This window comes from Anomaloglossus baeobatrachus, chromosome 2 (genome assembly GCF_048569485.1).
Source record: "Anomaloglossus baeobatrachus isolate aAnoBae1 chromosome 2, aAnoBae1.hap1, whole genome shotgun sequence".
Classification (NCBI taxonomy): Eukaryota; Metazoa; Chordata; class Amphibia; order Anura; family Aromobatidae; genus Anomaloglossus; species Anomaloglossus baeobatrachus.
In genome coordinates this window covers 763,199,703-763,213,553 of record NC_134354.1, presented here as the reverse complement: position 1 = coordinate 763,213,553, position 13,851 = coordinate 763,199,703, and the positions used below count along the sequence as shown (strand labels likewise).

Sequence of the window (13,851 nt, the reverse complement as noted above, 5' to 3'; positions counted from 1 at the left end):
ATTTTCAACATAAAAGTGTGGGTCAATTATTATTCAACCCCTAGGTTTAATATTTTGTGGAATAACCCTTGTTTGCAATTACAGCTAATAATCGTCTTTTATAAGACCTGATCAGGCCGGCACAGGTCTCTGGAGTTAACTTGGCCCACTCCTCCATGCAGATCTTCTCCAAGTTATCTAGGTTCTTTGGGTGTCTCATGTGGACTTTAATCTTGAGCTCCTTCCACAAGTTTTCAATTGGGTTAAGGTCAGGAGACTGACTAGGCCACTGCAACACCTTGATTTTTTCCCTCTTGAACCAGGCCTTGGTTTTCTTGGCTGTGTGCTTTGGGTCGTTGTCTTGTTGGAAGATGAAATGACGACCCATCTTAAGATCCTTGATGGAGGAGCGGAGGTTCTTGGCCAAAATCTCCAGGTAGGCCGTGCTATCCATCTTCCCATGGATGCGGACCAGATGGCCAGGCCCCTTGGCTGAGAAACAGCCCCACAGCATGATGCTGCCACCACCATGCTTGACTGTAGGGATGGTATTCTTGGGGTCGTATGCAGTGCCATCCAGTCTCCAAACGTCACGTGTGTGGTTGGCACCAAAGATCTCGATCTTGGTCTCATCAGACCAGAGAACCTTGAACCAGTCTGTCTCAGAGTCCTTCAAGTGATCATGAGCAAACTGTAGACGAGCCTTGACATGACGCTTTGAAAGTAAAGGTACCTTACGGGCTCGTCTGGAACGGAGACCATTACGGTGGAGTACGTAACTTATGGTATTGACTGAAACCAATGTCCCCACTGCCATGAGATCTTCCTGGAGCTCCTTCCTTGTTGTCCTTGGGTTAGCCTTGACTCTTCGGACAAGCCTGGCCTTGGCACGGGTGGAAACTTTCAAAGGCTGTCCAGGCCGTGGAAGGCTAAGAGTAGTTCCATAAGCCTTCCACTTCCGGGTGATGCTCCCAACAGTGGAGACAGGTAGGCCCAACTCCTTGGAAAGGGTTTTGTACCCCTTGCCAGCCTTGTGACCCTCCAGGATCTTGTCTCTGATGGCCTTGGAATGCTTCTTTGTCTTTCCCATGTTGACCAAGTATGAGTGCTGTTCACAAGTTTGGGGAGGGTCTTAATTAGTCAGAAAAGGCTGGAAAAAGAGATAATTAATCCAAACATGTGAAGCTCATTGTTCTTTGTGCCTGAAATACTTCTTAATACTTTAGGGGAACCAAACAGAATTCTGGTGGTTTGAGGGGTTGAATAATAAATGACCCTCTGAATAAACTTTTCACAATTTAAAAAAAAAAAAAAAAGGAAATAACATTCTTTTTTGCTGCATTTCACACTTCCAGGCTGATCTACAGTCCAAATGTCACAATGCCAAGTTAATTCCGAATGTGTAAACCTGCTAAATCTGCAGGGGGTTGAATACTACTTGTAGGCACTGTACTTGATTTTGTATAAGAATACCCAGATATGGGTCAGTATTGTTGTCTTTACCCTCAATATGCTTGTCTTTGCAATTCATATGTCCCATGTTGGAGGCAGTGTTTAGTGTTTATGTCTGATTTTAAATGATTTTAAAATTGTGAGTGTTTTGCCACCCTTTATAAATAAATAAATATTGTATTTTTTGCACACATCAAGGTCTATTCCATATTAATTATTTATTATTCATAAGTCTGATGCCTCTTTGTGCCATATTGTGTGTGTTCAGGTGATTTGATAGGTACATGGCACATGATTTGTCTAATAATTCAGGTGGTGCCGAGCAATCCCCCCTTTGTTAGTAGTCCAGACATCCTCATCATCAGCGGTAACTCTGGAATTAGGGATAGCTAGGAGGGTCTCCTATCCTGACGGCCAGTCTAAGAGCCCCTGTCTTCTGCTCTCCACCAATATTGTGACATGCTCATTATGAGTACCAAGCACCTGAGCATGGTAGTGCTCGATCATCCCTAGTAACTATTTTTACTGCTCTGTAGAAAAGGGAAAACAGTCCAGCACTCTAGTATATGAGAAAAAAAAGTATAAAATTATCTTTTTTATTTTCTAGGACAAGTTAAAAAATATATCAAACACATGGAACATAGGAATACTTTTGACTTGTTTTCAGCATGTAGTGTGCTCCTAGTCATAGCATAGAAAACATATTCCTCAAGACACATATATAGTGCAAATTCACCAATCAAAATAGACCATGATGCAAGGGAAATAATCAATTAATTATGAGTAGTGATGGGCGGACTCGCAGATAACCGGGACTGGCAGACCTAACCGGATTTTTAAAAAATCTGGTTCCAGCTCAGAATTGATCCTGGGTATCTGGCCGGATTCCGGTCCCCATATAAGTCTATGGGAACCAGAATCTGGCGATTAAAAATGGTGGTAGAAGTCATATGGGGATAGAAGCAATTGCGCTATACTTACCAAGATTTAGGCAGGGCTGTAACTGCTCCCGCGGCCGCCCATTCACTTCCGGGGCCGGGCATCAGCCTTCATGCATATGCACTGCTTCCCCGCCCACTGGCGTCTGTGATTGATTGCAATCAGACACACCCCCACCCTAAGTGGCAGCCTGTCAGCTGACTGCTTCCAATCACAGATGCTATGTGTGTATCATGGTATAAAAATAAATACATTAAAAAAATGGCGTAGGGTCCCTCCATATTATGACACCCAGCACAGATAAAGCATACGGTTACAGACTGTAGTCCCCAGCCGTGTGCTTATCTTAGCTGTGTATCAAACTATGAGGAACCGCATGTGGTTTTTTTAAAAAATTATTTAAATAAGTCATTTTAAAAAACAGCGTGCGGTCCCCCCAATTTTGATACCCAGCCATTATAAAGCCCGACAGCTGGGGGCTTGTATTCTCAGGCTGGGGAGACCCCCAGCTTAAAAATAGTGGCCTGCAGTCACCCAGGATTGTTGCATCCATTAGATGCGACAATTCCAGCACTTTACTCGTCTCTTCCCGATTGCCCTGATGCAGTGGCAATCAGGGTAATAAGGGGTTAATGGCAGCCCACAGCTGCTACTAAGCCCTAGATTAGTAATGGGATGCATCTATGAGACCCCCCCCATTACTTATCTGTAAGTGTAAAGAAATAAAGACAAACACTAAAAAAATCCTTTATTTGGAATAAAAGACAAAAAACATCCGCATTGACCACTTTGTTAACCCCAAGACACCCCTGCAGGTCTGACATAATCCAGGTCCCACGATGATTCAACTCTGCTACATGAAATTACAGTGTGTGATCATGGAACATGACGTCACTCAGGTAAGTTGCGATCACAGCTGGAGGTTTCCACGGTCCTCTACCTGTGATCGCAGGTTACCTGATCTCAGGGTACTTTATTAAACTCAGTGACCGCACCTCAGTCACAGGTCTCCACCTGTGGGAACCTCCCAACTGTGACTGCAGGGGTGTTTTGGGGGTTAATAAAGTGGTCAAAGAGGGTGTTTTTTTGTCTTTTAGTCCAAATATAGTGAAGGGGGCCTAATACAAGGTGTAGCTCCTGTGATGCTCACCATCAGTCCAGCTGGGCTAGATGCTCATCTGTGACTGACGACACAATAAAATAATCTCTAGGATTGAATTTGTGACCATTGTTAAATTTGTTCAAAATTCTTAAAAGATGAAAATATAATTGTTTTCTCAGGATTGTTGGAAAGTTAAGTAATTTATGTTGTTTAGAGAGGTGTAGTGTTTACATCACAGAGATTACTCTCCTGTAATCCTATACATGCCATGCTTTAATCCTGGAAATGGGAAGTATAAATATGCATTATCGGGGTGTAGGCAGTGGATGGTGGGACAGGCGCCCTGGTTGCTGGGTTTGGTTCAGCACCAGCAGCATTTTGCAGTGATGCTGATATATTCTTTTTTGGCAGCAGACTGACCTTTTTTGATGCAGGAGAACATGTTCCCGTTAGTAGTAGCCGAATGATTCAGTGGTGCACTACAAATACCTATAAGCTCATTGTCCTACAGAGATTTGTATCTATTACTTTGTCGGGAAGAAGCACAAAACTGAATTATTGCACTGAAAGAACCAAAGACCATGAAATGTATTGTCTGCTAAGGTCAGCCCTTGTCTATGTTGCCCAGTAGGGTATATCAGCATCTTCTGCCCAGCGCTCTCTTCTCTATGAGACAGAATGGACAGTCACTTTGTAATTTGCATTTACCAGTCATTCCACAATGTCTCCATTTGTGTAATATTCCAGACACAGCATCCTTCAGATCCAATTGGTGAAGGGACCCAACAAAATACTATTGTCTTTAGATGACCTGACATTTATCAACCCAAAGCTGAGTGTGAAGGTAAGTAGGAGCCTCCAATCATCTCAGCCTTATTTCCTTTTTCTATTTACTACTTCCATCCTCTCTGTCCTTCATCTTTTTTATTTTTTCCTCTGCTCATTATCCAAAGTCACCATTTCTTTATGTTCCTCATCTATCATCATCTTCTTCCACCTTCTCCTTGAAGAGGTTCTCCACTACATTTTAACTAAAGCTCATTTGGTACTGGAGTGAGGGTGGTGTAAGAAAACAGAAAAAAAGAGTATACACTGTTATGAATAGCAGGGTTCCTCTGTTCTCGCAGCTCTGTCCCCTGCTGGACTGTTAGATACAACCTCCAGTGTGGGACATCAGAAGGCCATGACTCGCTGCAGTCATCACGTGAAGCTCCTTCACACCACATGTTGATATCAACAATGGGGCAGAGGAGACAGCTCAAGAAGGAGCGCACAGGCTTTTTTATTTTAATAACTCCCATTAGACTAATATAGTGGAAACTCCTTTAAATCATTATCTTCATCTTTATCGTCATCATCTTCTCCTTCTTCCTTCTTCTCAATCATCTTCTCCTTCCTTCTCCTTTACTGTCATCATCTTCTTTCTTCTTCTTACTTCTCCATCATCGTCTCCTACCTTGTTATTCCCAATCATCATCATCATCTTCTTCCTTTTCCTTATTCTCCATCATCTTCTCCTTCCTTCTCCTTCCCTATTATCATTTTCCTCCTCCTCCTTCCTTCTCCATCATCTTCTCCTTCCTTCTCCTGCCCTATCATTATCTTCTTCCTCCTTTTCCTTCTCGATCATTTTCTCCCACACCATCATTATCGTCTTCCTCCTTCTTTCTCCATCATCTTCTCCTTTCTTCTCCTACCCATCATCATCTTCCTCCTTTTCCTTCTTCTCCATCAACTTCTCCTGCTCCATCATTATCTTCTTCCTTCTTCTTCCTTCTCTATCATCTTCTCCTTCCTTCTCCTGCCCCATTATCTTCTTCCTCCTTTTCCTTCTTCTCCATCATCTTCTGCTCCATCATTATCTTCTTCTTCCATCATTTTCTCCTTCCTTCTCCTGTCCCATCATCATCATCTTCCTCCTTTTCCTTCTCCATCATCTTCTCCTGCTCTATTATTATCTTCTTCCTCCTCCATCATCTTCCATCTACTCTATAATAATTTTCTCCTTCCTTCTTATCCATCATAATATTCTTCTTCATCATTCTCCTTATTCATCATATTCCCTTTCATAATTTCACACTTCTCCATTCCTGCTCCAAATTTACTTAAAAAAAAAAGTGTATGTTGAAGAGTGTAAGTGATTGGACCTTCAGGGGTGTACACCTCTTCATAAATTTGCCATGTTTATTCAGTTAGCCAAGCAAAAATACTACCACACCTTCTGAGTAAACTTAGATTTACACCGTTATTTTACACTATTTCGCCTCAATCCGCTATAGCATCGGCGCCCCTGCACTGCCCAGTCTCTCCCTAGCTGGGACGCCGACGTTCTCACCGTCCCGGCTGGATTGCATCCTCCCTTGGTTCCCTGCAGCCATCCATCTCTGCTCCCTCTTCGTCCCAGACTCCTCGGGAATGCGCTTAGGGCGCGCACACCTGCCCTCCTCTTGAAGGGCCAGTGCGCCATTTCCTGGAAATTCCTTTCAGCCTATGGCTGAGAGGCACTAGGTATTTAAGGCACTCTCCCATTAAGGGAAGTGCCTGCACAATGCCCTTAGTTAGTCAGTCTACTGTCTGCTAGCTAGTTATCAGGTCCCATGCTCCTGTCCCGTTACCTATTCCTGAGTCTGCCTTCCCATACCTATCTGTCTCTACCATGCAGACCATACCTGTCTGTACCTGCTTTCCTGTCTGCCTCAGCCATCCCACCTGTACCTACCTGCATCTGTGTCCATCTCATGTCCTGGGAATCAGCTGCCACAGTCCCAGTCACTGCCCTGGGAGTGGTACCGGGTGCTTAGTCCAGCTCCTCACACTAAAGGGTAAGCCCGGGTTCCCCTGTGGTCCAGTGGGTCCACTCTTTCTCGCTGCCTCAACAATACCAGTGGCGAGCATTACACCCACTTAAGATGATCTGTTGTGTAAGATATGTGGAGATGTGTTGCCTGAAAAGGGGGTTTAGTTCTGGGGAAAAAAATTTGTCAACACACTTCGTACATTGCGGAGGGTCATCCGAAAATCTTGTCACATATGGTAGATGAGGGTCCTCCATTTGTGATCCCAAAATAGCCACACTGTAAGAACAGCTGCTAGTCTTTAATAAATTTAGCCTAAATTAAATCTTATGGTCATGTGCCGCCCTGGCAAAACCAGGGTGTCACAGAGGTCTGCATCCATCTTTTTGGTGCAGATCTCACTTTCCCTTGGGGAGTTTCCCACACAGAAACACACCAGCCAATCAGGCCCTACTCACCCCCTCCCCAGGAAAACGGGAGGGGGCGAGAGGAGCTTAGGAAGGGTAGAGCAGAGTTTGAGCTGTAGTCATTCTGCAGAAGGAGAGAAGTCTGGAAGCAGCTCATGTGTGGAGCTAGGGAGAGTGGCAGTAAGGGCCTCAGGAATAGGCCAGCAGCTTATTGGGACCCGAAGTGGACCAGGAGAGGGTAGTGGCCCCCCAGGTGCCGACTGTCGGGACCCAGTCCGGACCTGTGCACGAGCAGACACAGACCTCAGGCAGGAGAGGAGCACCTGAATTACACACACGGGTGTGGGACCTGTCCTCACAGCATCCGTGGGCACCAGTTACCAGCAACTTGGTTAATTCCTGGACTCGTGTCAGTTATTACCTTATACTGTGAGTACTCTTGCACCACCCTGTCCAAGCCGTGGACTGCACCCGTCACTCCCCAATCCACTACACCGGGGTCCCGGGACATCAACACCCTATCCGTGGAGGGAAAATCACCACCTTGCTGCCCAGCACCATCCCCGGGATCCTTTGACCGGCAGCGGCGGTGCTTCATTACCTCACCGCACACCACGGGTGGCGTCACGGATCATAGACTTACAAATTCCCCTGAACATAATCCCCCTTTTTGGTTGTGGAGCCTGGGATCACAGACTGGGTCACGCCACCGTAATACCTACAGAAGTGACCACTTGGCCCGGATCTGAGTACCCCTTATCCCTGGGCGACACAGTCATTTTCCAAATTTCACAAGTTTGGAGACAACTTAAAAACATATCACTATTTGGCTCAGGTTTCAAGACAACTTTCATAATGATGCATTTTACCCAAAATATGGCGGTCTTGTTCTCTTCCGCTTTTCTCTTTTTCTGTCCTTCCTTTTCTCCGCCATATTTTGTTTTCTTCATACTTCCTCATCCCGTTTCTTCTCCTCCTTCTTCCATTTCTTCTATAGTATTCTCCTTTGCACATATGTAGATCAAGAATTAGAAACACAATTGAATCCAGTGCCGTCAGATATTCTCTGGGGCGGATTATAAAAGTGTCATATGTGCTCCCGCATTAGATGCGAATTATGTCTGTATTTGTATCATAAGCAGAGAGGTATAAACCCCCGAAATGTGGAATTAATCCTAATGGATCCTAATGGAGAGTTATGTCATAATAATAAAGTGTTTTATAATAATAGCAACAGATCATCAATCTACAAATCAGTCTCATTTCTTTATAAAAAGTTGAATTTTTAGGAATTTAATTATGTCATTGGCTGCAAAATCCTCCTCCAAGACGTCTTTTCTTCTGAAAATGGTTAAATGTGCTGAGATATAACTTAAAGGGAACCTGTCACCAGTTTTTTCACTATTAAACTAAAGGTGTCACCTTCTGCAGCTCCTGGGCTGCATCATATGAAGGTGCACCTTGTTCCCTGACCCCCCTTGCAGACCCCAAAAATAACTTTATAAAAGTTGACCGCCAAGTATGCAAATTACCTCATCTAGTCAGATGGGCGTCCTCATTTTCGGCTCCTGTCCCCCCTCCTGCCACTGTTCGCCGTCCTCCTTTCTTGATCGACGTTATAACGCCTTTGTCTTCATCCTCCTTGCTAGTTCAAATCTCGCGCCTGTGCAGTCCTGTCCGCTCGCGCAGGCGCAGTTGGCTCTGCCATATTGTGGGCAGAGCAGAAAACATAGCTGCCCTAGCGCGCGCCGGTGAGCTAAATGCGCAAGCGCGAGATTATGGTCAGGTACAAGGATGACGCTGGTAAGGTCATGCACAGCGCCGACCATAATCTCGCGCCTGCGCATTTAGCTCACCGGCGCGCGCGAGGGCAGCTATGTTTTATGCTCTGCCCGCGATGTGGCAGAGCGAACTGCGCCTGCGCGAGTGGACATGACTGCACAGACGCGAGATTTGAAAGAGCAAGGAGGATGATGACGGAGGCGTCATCACGTCAATCAAGAAAGGAGGACGGCGAACAGCGGCAGGAGGAGGGACAGGAGCCGAAAAAGAGGACGCCCACCGGACTGGATGAGGTAATTTGCATACGTGGCGATCAGCTTTTATGAAGTTATTTTTGGGCTCTGCAAGGGGTGTCATGGAACAACGTGCACCTTCATATGATGCAGCCCAGGAGCTGCGGAAGGTGATACTTTTAGTTTAATAGTGAAAAAAATGGTTCCCCTTAAAGGGTGTTGTTCAGAATTAGAAAACCATGGATTTTTTTTTTTTCCAGAAACAGCGCCCCCCACTCTACAGGTTGTGACTGGTATTGCAGCTCAATTGTATTGAAGTGAATGGAGCTGGAATAACACAATCTATAGATGGATCTATTTTTGCAAGGAAGTGGCCATTGTTTCTGTTTTTGAATGCTAGAGACCTGCTCTAATTAAAAATGCCCTGAAATAATGTTTCCCTCCATTATAGAAGCTGAATTTAGACAATCTGAGTGACACCAAAAGTGTTTCCGACTGCAAAAGCCTGAAATCCATGGCACGCTCATTGTCCACTAAAAGCACAGGAGGAGTCACCCATGAGAACTCCAACGTGGCCGTGTACGAGGTAAGGCAGTGCTAAAAATCAAAGATTTTTTGATCCCTACATAATATGGTTGGTATCACGGGTGACAGACGGTCATCTGGTTTCTGGCAATAGAAGGTCACAGCGTTTCGCTGCTATAAATGCTCCCTGACGTTCCTGCTGTTAGTATTCATTATAAGAGGTAGCTTGCCTGCTGGATTTTCATCTCTCCCCCTTTTGGACCCAGCAGGAGCTCTCCTTCCATCCAGCTGCTGATTATCAGTATTATCTTGGTACTTAAATACTCCCATCGTCCATGGACTGGTGCTGGTGATATTATTCAGTTCATTCTAGTTCTGATTGCAAGCAGGTGGCTTGTACTCCTCTGTGGTATTGTTGTGCTATTGTATCAGGGAGGTGTGGTTACTGATGAAAGCTTAGGCCGAAACATGTGTTGGTGTGGCTCAGCAGTGGGGAACAATGGCGAAAGGTATGCACCCCTATTTTGGGAATATTTAATTATTTAATTATATGTGAGCAGTTTTGTAATGCCTTATACCATGTGGTGTTGAGCTTTTGCTATTTCTTATGGAATATGTCTAATCCCTTGATAGATATGTTCATATAGTGTTGCATCTTGGGAATACTATTGTTATAACCTCAGCAAAAATACCCAATAGGTGCGTTACTATTTTTCATTAATAATCTAGCAAATATTTTTGTCTGCTTACAATCATTCTGCTGAGCTCTGTGGTGCTTGTGCACTTTTTCATTACTAGACCCTTGCATTTTAATATTTTATATTTTAATAATTGCATTTTTGATTAATACAATGCTATGCAAATTAATCGGGACAAAGCAAAAAAAACACATTTTTGAATATTTAATAATAAAATGTTATAATGCCCTGTTACATTCCAATTTTAGTAAGAAAATGTCCTCCGTTAGCAGATATGAGATTTTCAATGTGTTTTGGCCTTGATTCTACCAAGTTGTTTCACAAATTCTTCATAATGGAGCCACACTTGTATGGCGGTGTTTATCATGCGTTCTTTGGTTGTACAGTCCATTTTTCAAAGACGTCTTGCACAATGCTCTACAAATAATTTTCTATAGGACTTAGGGGTACTTTGCACGCTGCGACATCGCTAGCCGATGCTGAGCGCGATAGTCCCCGCCCCCGTCGCACATGCGATATCTTGTGTCAGCTGCCGTAGCGAACATTATTGCCACAGCAGCTTCACATGCACTCACCTGTCCTGCGACATGGCTCTGGCCGGCGACCCGCCTCCTTCCTAAGGGGGCGGGTCGTGCGGCGTCACAGCGACGTCACACGGCAGGCGGCCAATAGAAGCAGAGAGGCGGAGATGAGCGGGACGTAATCATCCCGCCCACCTCCTTCCTTCCACATAGCCGGTGGAGGCAGGTAAGGAGATGTTCCTCGCTCCTGCAGCTTCATACACAATGATGTGTGCTGCCGCAGGAATGAGGAACAACATCGTATGTCCTATTGGTGCGACATTATGAAAATGACCGACACTACACAGATCACCGATTTATGACGCTTTTGCGATCGTTTATCGGCACATCTAGGCTTTACACGTTGCGACATCGTTACCGGCGCCGGATGTGCGTCACTTTCGATTTGACCTCGATGATATCGCAGTAGCGATGTCGCAACGGGCAAAGTACCCCTTAAGTCTGGTGAATTGCCAGTCCAGCACTTTTACTTTATGTTCTTCCAGGAATTTCTTCACACACTTGGAATTGTGGCCTGGAGCCAAATCTTGTTGGAATGTCCTTTCAAATTTGCGCATGAACGGCACAATAATACTGTTTTAAAATGTCTATGTATTTGGATGAATTCATCATACCACCAACAGGAAAAAAAGCTCCCTGCACCATCAGCTGTAAAAAAGCCCCAAAACATCTGTTTTTGAGGGAGTTTTACAGTTTGTTGAATATGATCGGCTCACAATGGTTCATTTTTGCTTCTTCTAACACTTGCTCTGTACCCTTGAACAAAAAGATGGGTTTCATCTCTGAAAATTACCTTTTTCCACTGGCAAGTTGTCCAAGGCTTATATTTTTTGCCCATGCGAGTCGTTTCGCCTTCATTGGAGATGTCAGAAGTTGTTTCTTCACTGGCTTTGTTGCCCTCCGACCAACTTCCAGAAGATGCCTGCGCCGTACAGTCAAATCGCTAATATCAATACCTGCAGCGAACAAGTCTCTTTGGGGTCTTTACTTGTTTTTCTTGCAGTAATTTTACTATTTCTGATAATGTTTTATCAGTTCTTGGTGTCGTTTTCCTTTTTCTTCCACATTTCCCTTTTTCAAAGCAGTTAAAACTGGTTTGAATCACTGACTGGTAACCAGCTTACCATTTTACTTAAAAAATGCTTTGTCCCAATTAATTTGCACAACGCTGTAAATATTATTTTACTTCTTTTTGTTTTCAATTTGAATTAATAGCCGAGTTCTATTTTTGTTACCTGGAGATGGTTTGACGTGTATCTCCTTGTGGCGACACATTTTGGTAATTAATTTTTTATATACTGGATATAGAAAAGTGCAGCATGGAGATAAAGTGCAAGCTGTGTTAAGCTAACAAAGTGTGGCACGATACAAGAGTTTGGCACAAGTCCATTATATGGTGCAAATGTATATAAAAATGGCTCTTTGGAGCAGATTTATTATAAACGGCACAGTGCAGAGATTGAACGCAGGTCCAACAAAGGGCACAAATGTATGTCAAAAAACTTTTTAGGGCATACAGACAAGACAAGAAACGGTGCAATACAAAAATTAGACTCAAATCTGGTCTAGAGCGTGAAGGCACATAAGAAAGCTCCTTGGAGCATGTATTTTAAAAAGGAAGAGGCACAATACAAAAATTAGACTCAAATCTGGAGAATATATTAAACAGGGAGTGGTTTGAAAGACTATAGGGGAGTCAGTTATACTCCAGAGCTGCACTCACTATTCTGCTGGTACAGTCACTGTGTACATACATTACATTACTTATCCTGTACTGATCCTGAGTTACCTCCTGTATTATACTCCAGAGCTGCACTCACTATTCTGCTGGTACAGTCACTGTGTACATACATTACATTACTTATCCTGTACTGATCCTGAGTTACCTTCTGTATTATACTCCAGAGCTGCACTCACTATTCTGCTGGTGCAGTCACTGTGTACATACATTACATTACTGATCCTGTACTGATCCTGAGTTACCTCCTGTATTAACCTCCAGAGCTGCACTCACTATTCTGCTGGTGCAGTCACTGTGTACATACATTACTGATCCTGAGTTATATCCTGTATTATACTCCAGAGCTGCACTCACTATTCTGCTGATGCTGTCACTGTGTACATACATACATGAGTTTCTCAATTGTACTAATTTTCTTTTAATATATAAATGACTTTATTCTTTTGGAGTCTCTTATATATGATGTGATATTATTTTGTAGGGAGACTGGGTTTGGCTGAAGAAATTTGAGCCGGGTGTGTACCACGAGCTGCGGCAGAGCACAACCAGCACTTTGCGCAAGGTAAGATTAATAGCCACCTGCCAACTAGTTACTTTTAAAGAAGATGACCCCTGCATCTCATCTCCATGATATTATGGGGGACTTTCAGAGTACAAATGGTTGAGCTACAGCTTTTTCTTGTACCTTATCTCCTGACCATGACTTAAACTCAGAACTTATAGTATGGAAGACAGAGACACTATCAGTGAGCCCTCCTAGAATAAGGGCCAAGATTCATCATTTACAATTTTTGAAAATGACTTTTTCAAAAAAGTCAGCCTTGATGAAACTAACAAAAACCATCAGAAAATCTAGAAAAAAAAATGAACACATAAAAAAGTGACTTTAAAAAAGGCACAAACGTAAAGATGAATATGGCGGAAACTAAAAAAGGTGCAAAAGACTGAAAATGTGAGAACACAAGAGCGAAAATGCAATAATGAATCAGGCCCTATGTGTATAAGAACGTTTTTTTCTGCGTAAAAACCTGAATAGTGTTCTTAACAGGAATCATAGGATGGTAGATTTGGAAGGGACCTCCAACCCACCTGGAGTGCAGGTTTTCCGAAATCATCCCAGGCATATGTTTATCCAGCTTTTGCTTAAAGATTTCCATTCATGTAGAGCTCACCACCTCTCATGGCTACCCGTTCTGCCTCCTGTGGTTGCCTGTTTCACTCTCTGACTGCCCTCACTGCCTCCTGTGGTAGCCTGCTCTACTCTCTGGTTGCCCTCACTACCTCCTGTGGTTGCCTGTTCCACTTTCTGACTGCCCTCACTGCCTCCCACTGTAGCCTGTTCCACTCTCTGGTTGCCCTCACTACCTCCTGTGGTTGCCTGTTCCACTTTCTGACTGCCCTCACTGCCTCCCACTGTAGCCTGTTCCACTCTCTGGTTGCCCTCACTGCCTCCCTCGGTCGCCTGTTCCACTCTCTGACTGCCCTTACTGCCTCCCATGGTCGACTGTTCCACTCTCTGACTGCCCTCACTGCCCCCATGGTCGCCTGTTCCACTCTCTGACTGCCCTTACTGCCTCCCATGGTCGCCTGTTCCACTCTCTGACTGCCCTCACTGCC

The 13,851-nt window shown here is 44.2% G+C and overlaps 1 protein-coding gene across 1 annotated transcript in view; it reads left to right on the top strand.

Moving 5' to 3' along the window:
* LOC142290027 (retinal guanylyl cyclase 2-like) overlaps positions 1-13,851 on the top strand; it is a 125,777-nt gene that overhangs the window by 42,024 nt on the left and 69,902 nt on the right. The window contains exons 5-7 of the mRNA XM_075333970.1: positions 4,220-4,316; positions 9,141-9,275; positions 12,716-12,796. Of these exons, the coding sequence (XP_075190085.1) occupies positions 4,220-4,316; positions 9,141-9,275; positions 12,716-12,796 (313 nt within the window). The remainder of the gene's footprint in view (positions 1-4,219; positions 4,317-9,140; positions 9,276-12,715; positions 12,797-13,851) is intronic.